General features: G+C 37.2%; 1 protein-coding gene across 2 annotated transcripts in view; it reads left to right on the forward strand.

The window, feature by feature from the left end:
* Positions 1–6,618, forward strand: part of IA-2 (tyrosine phosphatase IA-2) — a 417,960-nt gene extending 411,342 nt beyond the window's left edge. Inside the window, exons 23-25 of one of the 2 annotated variants that reach the window (XM_089247694.1) lie at positions 1,705–1,769; positions 2,634–2,707; positions 6,294–6,618. In XM_089247694.1, coding sequence (XP_089103820.1) covers positions 1,705–1,769; positions 2,634–2,707; positions 6,294–6,365 — 211 coding nt within the window. In that variant the 3' untranslated portion in view covers positions 6,366–6,618. The remainder of the gene's footprint in view (positions 1–1,704; positions 1,770–2,633; positions 2,708–6,293) is intronic. The other variant, XM_089247685.1, reaches the window with a different exon arrangement.
* Positions 6,619–8,229: the final 1,611 nt, after the last annotated feature.

Below are 8,229 nucleotides of genomic sequence, written 5' to 3' on the forward strand. Positions count from 1 at the left end.
TATTATATTTGCAAATTTTATATTATCAATATTTTATCATTAAAAATTTCTAATCATATGAAACTTTTGTGAACTAACTGTCATCAGTTGAAAGAGGTTGTCGGGGTAAAGGGCCGTCGTCGGCACGTCTCCATTTTCTTCCCGATTTCACCTAAGGGGCCGGGATTATACTGAAAACTTTTAAATAAGTACTTTTATAAAACATGATAAATCCAACCAATAAGCTTGTCGCGGTTGCATTTGCTCGAATGTAACTGATACTCTTAACGGTTGTTTTTTCATTGTTTGTAAAAGATCTTTTATCGAACTTTTATAGTATAATACCGGCCTGAAGCTAGTAGAATGCATTATCAGAAGGTGTCTGAATTGGGCAAGCAGCACCAAATTATTCAAATGCTTACTTTCGGTATTTTTGTTGGTGTCTCTGGAATAAAAACAAATTCTCTGAACCCAGGTAACAACAAATAAACACTTCTCTCCTGAAATGTACAGAGGGGCCATTGAAATATTTAAGCACCGAAAATTCCCACAATTGAAGAGAAGAGGGGGAGTAGAAGGTGAATCCCCTCTCTCTCTCTCTCTCTCTCTCTTGAGAGCGTCAGACCGCTCCATGACTTCAAACGGAATGAGTAAGATCACCAATCAGAATATTTGGCTTTTCTTGTCCAATCACATCTGGCTTTTCAAATAACATCTGGTCTAAAAGGACCAGTGGTCCTTTAGAAGCTTCCTCAGATTTGCTCCTTAGAGAGCTTTTAAGCGGTTCTTGAGCTTAAATGAAAAAAAGAATTAACTATGTTTTTTTTACATCGCTATATACTGAATATTAGTGTGTAAAGGTGTACACACGTGGCTTCATTTTATTGATACATTGGTAGAGATGCTCATGAAACATCAATTCAAGTCCACGACGACCAATCAGAGCAAAGCAGTGACTGATAGGCTGAGAAAGCATAAGTACATACAGCGATCATTGTTCAGGCAGTTGCTTAGCTGCTTTTTAAACTAAAATGGAATCTTCTCTCTCAATCAACACCCAATAATATAACTCAAACAGCTCCTGATAATAAGAATCATTAGCATTGGGAAAACGTGAATAGAAAATTACCTCGTACGCCCTTTACCCAAGAGAAAATCTCTTCCAATCTAAGAACTTTGTCACAGCAGTCACCTTACACCAATGTTTCTCAAAGTATACATCGGGGCTCTAAGAGGCTTCTCCAACCTTTTTCAGTGGCGCCGCGGCGAGCTGGAAACATTGATTTGCGTGCCTGAAGTGGTTCTTTTTCATGTGGGAAAATTGCTACCAAACTATTTTGAGAAGCCGCAGATGAACAGCGAATCGGGTTACATAAGTTTGAGAACTACTGCCTTATGCACAAAAGAATGTCCGTTCTGTCAGTAGGTTTTACGTACTTTTGAGCGAATGTGGCGATAGCTTAAAAATAACTGAACACTGACAAAATATGCCACCTCGTGAACGGCACAAAATGTTTTGAAAATAATCTAGAACATGTCCATGCGGCACATTATAAAAAAAAAGCTACACCGCCTCTAATCCCGTCTGGAAAATCAAAAATCCAATTGACTATGGGAACAGTCCACTGCGCCGATTATTTATAGACGATTATCATGCACTTTGATGTACTATATTCCGTCTTATAATCAAAATCTTTTTTCTTCTTCCTTTTCTATGCTATGAAGTGATGGAATCGGACGCACCGGAACTTATATACTGATTGACATGGTCTTGAACCGCATGGCAAAAGGCAAGTTTAACTTTACCCATTACCTTTACAATACTTGTGATCAAACTATTATACAGTGTGTTCTGTAAGTGTTAACGCGGCCTCTATCTGGTCAACCGTTTGTATATATAAGTAGTTTCAATTTAAAAAAAAACTCAAAAGGCGTTCAAAAATAACCCTGTACCAGTTTTGAGAGTAAAAATACAGTGTATAACAAAATAAAAAAAAATCTAAATTTTTTATACGGTTCCCCTTGTCCTCAAACTTCCTGGAAAGCTGTTGTCCTGTCTCTCCCCTGAAGCAAACAAAATATATTCCAAGTTTCTAAGTGCAATATTCACTGAGATATTCGGATTGAAAATTCTGTGAAAAGTTTGGAAAGGACAGCATATAAATAAGGGGAAAGGAGCCACTGTCCGTTAGTTTTTGCTGTTCTTCCATTTCTCCGATTTTTAAATTCAAATGTCTTAGCGAATAGTGCGCTTAGAATCTTTTCGGCGTTAGAGGACAAGAGGACATTATAAAAATTTAGATTTTTTTTTTATTTTGTTACACACTGTATTTTCACACTCAAAACTGGTGCAGGGTCATTTTTGAAGGCCTTTTGAGTATTTTATAAACTGGAATCATACCTCTACGACGGACGGTTAATACGATAAAAGACCGCATTAGCACTTACAGGGACACCCTGTATAAATCCCGTAGTTCACTATGAGACCTGTAATATTTTGGGCTGACTTATAGTTTGTATATATATATATTGGGTTATATTATTATTAAAATCGATGTTTAATGATGTCCTTTGTTAGGATGCAATATATGTTGTTTTGAATAGTTGTAATGAGAGAGAGAAAGTCTATAACAAGTGATATTGTATTTTCACAGGAGCTAAGGAAATCGACATCTCTGCTACTTTGGAGCATCTACGGGATCAGAGAGTTGGAATGGTCAAAACGAAGGTAAGTGTTCACATTTTTTACGGCTGGTCAACACATTACCACGTTAGCTTTACGATTTTACTGTTCAATTCAGTTAAAGTCCCTCGAAATTTTTGAATGGTTTAAAAATGAAATCAAACTGTGGTGTTTTAACCTCTTCCCGTGTGTAAGGACGAGAGATATCTTGACATAGTGAATTGTGGTAACTCTATGAACGGGAAATGTTTGCTTTTTCCCTTTATCCTCAGCCTTATTGTTTTTTTTATTATCTCCCAAAAATACAGTGTACTATTAGGAATATATATATATAGTAGACGCCACTTATTGGAATCACTAATAGTGTTATCGTTCGGTTATTATTATCACTTTCGGAAAAAAAAATTCGTTTGTTTAGCAGGACTTAGGTTGATATTAATATTTTTTTTTGGCCAAAAGTTTTTTTCCCTTCTTGCATATTTTGAAACTAACTTGGACTCATTTCCCCCCCCCCCTACAAGTTATCATTACCAATCTACAAGACTGTAGAGGGTCAGAAGGGTCCCTTATTGACAAATAACCGTATACAGTTCGCGATGTCCTAATTGGCTCATGATAACCGATATGATCCATGTACGTGTAGTACAATGTCTGCAATGTCTTTCCCATAGTGAAGCCATGTTTAAGATTTAAAAAAAAGTCCCTTTCTCCGATTCATAATCAGTTTTTTTTTTTTAAATTCACCACTTTCTCAATTTTTCGGTTGAAAGACTTTTCCTAGGATCTGTGGAATATTATACATAAAAAGAAGTTATTGGAATTCGTACTACACGCATTAGACAGTTCCATTTCGACTCATAATTTCTGAATTTAAAATACATTTATATGTATTTCAGTTTAAAAGGGGGAAAATCCTGTTTTAGAACGATTGAAAAAAAAAAAATGCATGATTCAACTCCGGAACAACGGAGTTGTCCCGTTCAACCAAGCGGGGCATATGGTCATAAGCGTACTCAAGGGGGGGGGGTTGAGGTTCTAACCCTCTCCCCCCCCGCCAAGCCGAGGTTATAGTGTTATTTTGCAGGGAAAAAACGTAAACCCCTCCCCCCCTTGAGAAGGAAAAAAAATTAACCCCCCCAGCTCCCCGAGAAAATTCTGCGTACGCCTATGCATGTGGTCATCTTGTTCACTACCGGGAATTTTCTTCGGATATAGTTATCGAACGTTAGTGTTATCATGAATCCCGATTCTCGATGTGATCACATTAATCGGTTTGTACATATAAGGAAAGGTTGCCTGATGGGGGAGAGGAGGCAAAGTATCATCTCTATTCCTTTTTTTTTTTCGCCTTTCTTAATGTTAACAAAGATACTATTTTCTCAGACACATCGCTGATATTTCGACGGAGCATCGTTCAAAGTTTTCTACATAATCCTGTAGGTAATAATCCTGTAGGTAAATGGGTTAATGAATGACGTAGTGCCATCCGGTTAATCGGACAGCTAAAAATGCAACTTAACTAATCTCATTTTTGACAGCACTTCAAAAAATTATTTCACCAGCCTGCAAAAAAATGTTTAAAAAAAATAGGTTTGCAGAAATTTTTTTTCGTTATAAAATCTGTAAATCTAAACAATATGAGTGACTTCACATTCCAGACTAGTGGCTCTCAAAGTGTGCGCCATGGCTACTTGGGGGGCCGCGCCAACAATTGTTAGGGGTGTCGCCGTGAGCTGTCGTAATTGATATGTGCTGGTTCGATGATTTAAAGCCATTATTCTTTGATTATTCTGGAGCCGGGGTCGGACGTTGACTAGAGAAAGGGAGAAACCGGAAAGAAAAGTTTGAGAATCGCTATCCTAGACACTACTTATGTATCCGGAACACATTTGGCGAAAGCATTGACTGATACCTGTTTGGCGATGGCTTTAGCACCAAAACGAAAACCCCTTCCCGGAAAAAAATCCCGGTAGTAAACACGATGACCATACGCCTCGTTTGGTTGAACAGGACGTATGGAAACGGGACAATTCCGCTTTTCAAACATATGTTCGAAAATGTTAAATCGTGAATTTTTTTTTTCAATCGTTCTAAAACAGATTTTTTTTCCCCTTTTTAGATGAAACATATTTTTTTAAATTCAGGAATTATGATGAATCGAAATGGAACTGTCTATAATGCTTGTATTACGAATTACAATAACTTCTTTTAAAGTCAACATGGTATTCCATAGCTCCCTAGGGGAAAGTCTTTCAGCAGAAGAATTGTAAATGTGGTCACCATAAAAAGGGAAAGCCTTCACTATGGGAAAGACATTGCAAAAGAAATCCATTATTGGTGACCAGGGCCGTCTTGAGAGCATCATGGGCTCCCGAGCCAAGTGATTTCAGTGAGGCCCTACCTGACAAATTCTCGAAAAATTCAACTGCTTCTCATTTTTCTGAGGCCCCCCCCCCCTCTTCTCTTGGGTCTCCCGGGCTGTGCCCTGGTGGGCCCATGTGTTAAGACGGCACTACTGGCGACCTGCCACTGATTGGTTTTTTTCCCGAATGTATGATTTCGTATAGTGTTAGGATTGCCATACTTTAACTTCTGGGGGGGATTATGATATATCCTAGGGTTATCAGAATCTCAGCAGATTTACTAGGCTAGGGGGTGGGCAGAATAATCAACGTAAAGTTACTAACTTAACATTGACACTTATACCACAAAAATCACATTGGAATTTCTTGGTGAGAAATCAAATACTGTGCACTTTTCACCAGAATTGGACTTCAATTTTTTTTAGCAATAAATCGCAGTACTTTACCAAAAAATTATTTACATTTTTTATCAGCGAGAAATCGCCGTCTTTGGCGATAATCGTGAAAATGGATTGCAGTTTTTGGCGAGAAATCTCCGTGTTTAATGCTCACGCCAAAATTGCATCACACGTTGTGGGGGAAAACTGCTTTGCTTGTGGTGCAACCACAAAATTTGATTCCAACTTGTTTTTTGGAAAGAAATCACCGTACTAAAATGGCACACTTTTTTGGGCGAGAAATATGTATACTTGGCTCAGGTTCCAGATAATATACAATTTTGCACCTTAGAGCAGCGGGATGGCACCCAATTAATGATGCCTGGACCCTTTACCCCCCCCCCCTCTTTTTCCCGGTGTCTCAATTATTCAAAGGTAAGTTGAAGAAGATATATGTAATGTAATTGCTTAAAAAGAAAAGTTTTAATTAAATTAACGCGCAGAAATACCGCTGCAACGCTGGTAGACTGCAGTAGTAGTATTGTTATGATTGTCGACGCTGTTCTTGTGGTCACATCTCTTGAGAGGAGTATGAAACGCTGTTTTAGTTCTTTTTCAGTCCATTAGATGGCATTTCTGTTTTACATCGCATTCACTTGTAGTGGGTAGAATGTCCACCATTATTCAAGAAAATTCTCACTGATAGATGGCTGTAGTTTCTGTTGCTATAAATGGAGAGGGGGGGGTCCATGGTAAACACCAAGTTTTCCGGGTGGCCATGGCAGACAACCAAGATTTCTGGGGAGGTCCACGACTAAAAGTACTTGGGAACCGCTCCCTCGGAGTATAGACTAAGCTGCTAACGTTTTTGTGTTATTTTTGTCATTCCAGGCCCAATTCGAATTTGTCCTGATGGCTGTAGCAGAAGAAGTTCACGCCATCTTGAAGGCTTTGTCCCAATAAAAAACCATGGAAAGAAGAACAAAGAAACAAAAATCTCTACCAAGAAGACTAACAATACCGAAAAATGTATCCTTCTATAGAAAAAACTCGACTCTCTCTCTCTCTCTCTCTCTCTCCAGCCAATAACTTGATCGACTCAATATCATGTGACTTGATTCAATTACATGGATATATATATATATATACCTATGAGAAGACAACCTGATATCCCAACAACCAAACCAAGTGAATTATCCTGAGCACTGTACGATTTAAAAAAAAAAAAGGAAAATAATCATATATTATATAAAATATATATACAAATATTTATAAACATTTCTGTTGTGTCCATTGATGCTGATGATATATATATATATAAATATATATATATTATATACATGTGTAAAAGGGGAATATTACATTAACATGACAATTGTGCGGTAATTTATGACAAAGATTTGCCTCACGTTATTATCTTTTGATTATTTTAATTGCTGATTAAATTTAATCTATTTTAAAAATGAATTAAATTTGAAAATTTTCCATTTAGTTTTGTGTAGTTAAAAAAATTAATTTAAACCAATTTTATTTTGCTTCGATAATGTTTTATAAGGCTTTTAATTTTAATTTTCTTCTTATGGATATAATTTCCTTCTTATGAATAATTTTCTTCTTACAGATAATTTTCTTCTTACGGATAATTTTCTTCTTATGGATAATATTATTTTCTTCTTATGGATAATATTATTTTCTTCTTATGGATAATATTATTTTCTTTTTACCTGCACATTAATTTTTTTCGGATTCGATAATATTTTTGCAAAAACAAAATCATTTTCCAAAAAATTTTACGATTCAAGTTCAAAACTGCACTGCTCATCACCCATAGATTATTTTCCTCATTATTGCTCTAAGAATCTGGTATTACGCTGCATCGTGATTTAAGTTATCAATTTTCTATTAGTTGATTTTCGTGTGTATTTTGTGTAATGTGTCACACTGCTCCCTATAGTGTATTTCGCCCTCGCTGTAAATAGCTTCACTAGCGGCACCACTCACGATATTTACCTTAATTATTCTTCACGCCATTTCTCTCTCGAGTCCTTATCCATCGCATTTGCACTTTCGCCGTGTGTTTCGCTCCTTGTGGCCTATAGTAAAATCCATCCTATCGTGAATACATTTCTTCATATTGTTTGTTTCATTACGTCAAGGTGGAGGAATTCGCGACCTGTGCTGCACTTTCAGGCAAGGCATTCAATAATTACGTGCGTAAACACTCTTTGTTTCAACCCCTTTAACTGTCGAATGTCCTGAGTCGAGTTTCCAGCTCCAAGTTTCGGATTTTCACGCCAAATCGCGACCGTTCCAACTTCATCTCTTTCTTTGGTGCTTAATTCTGTCGCGATCTGGTGGTTCAATCATTCATTGGCGATAAGATTGTAAGAGTTTTAGCTTCTCTTTCACCATTTTAGTGCAGCGGTTCTCAACATTTTTTGACTCGCGGAGCCCTATTCAATATATAATTTTTATGAAGGAGCCCTGTTTGACTCGAGGAACCCTTTTTTGTACATAATTTTTATGGCAGAACCTTGTAGGCCTCTTTTATTTATTTATCTGTCAAATTTACGGATTTCTATTATTTTTCTCGAGTCACCGCGGAGCTCCTGGTAGATGGACATTGGGACCTTGGGGCTCCGCGGAGCACCGTTTGAGAACCCCCATTTTAGTGCAGCGGTTCTCAACATTTTTTGACTCGCGGAGCCCTATTCAACATATAATTTTTATGAAAGAGCCCTGTTTGACTCGAGGAGCCCTTTTTTGTACATAATTTTTATGGCAGAACCTCTTGTAGGCCTCTTTTATTTATTTATCTGTCAAATTT

Source organism: Pholcus phalangioides, unplaced genomic scaffold, assembly GCF_987345545.1.
Source record: "Pholcus phalangioides strain wild (caught in Gottingen) unplaced genomic scaffold, Ppha-v1.0 ptg000003l_1, whole genome shotgun sequence".
Taxonomy (NCBI): domain Eukaryota; kingdom Metazoa; phylum Arthropoda; class Arachnida; order Araneae; family Pholcidae; genus Pholcus; species Pholcus phalangioides.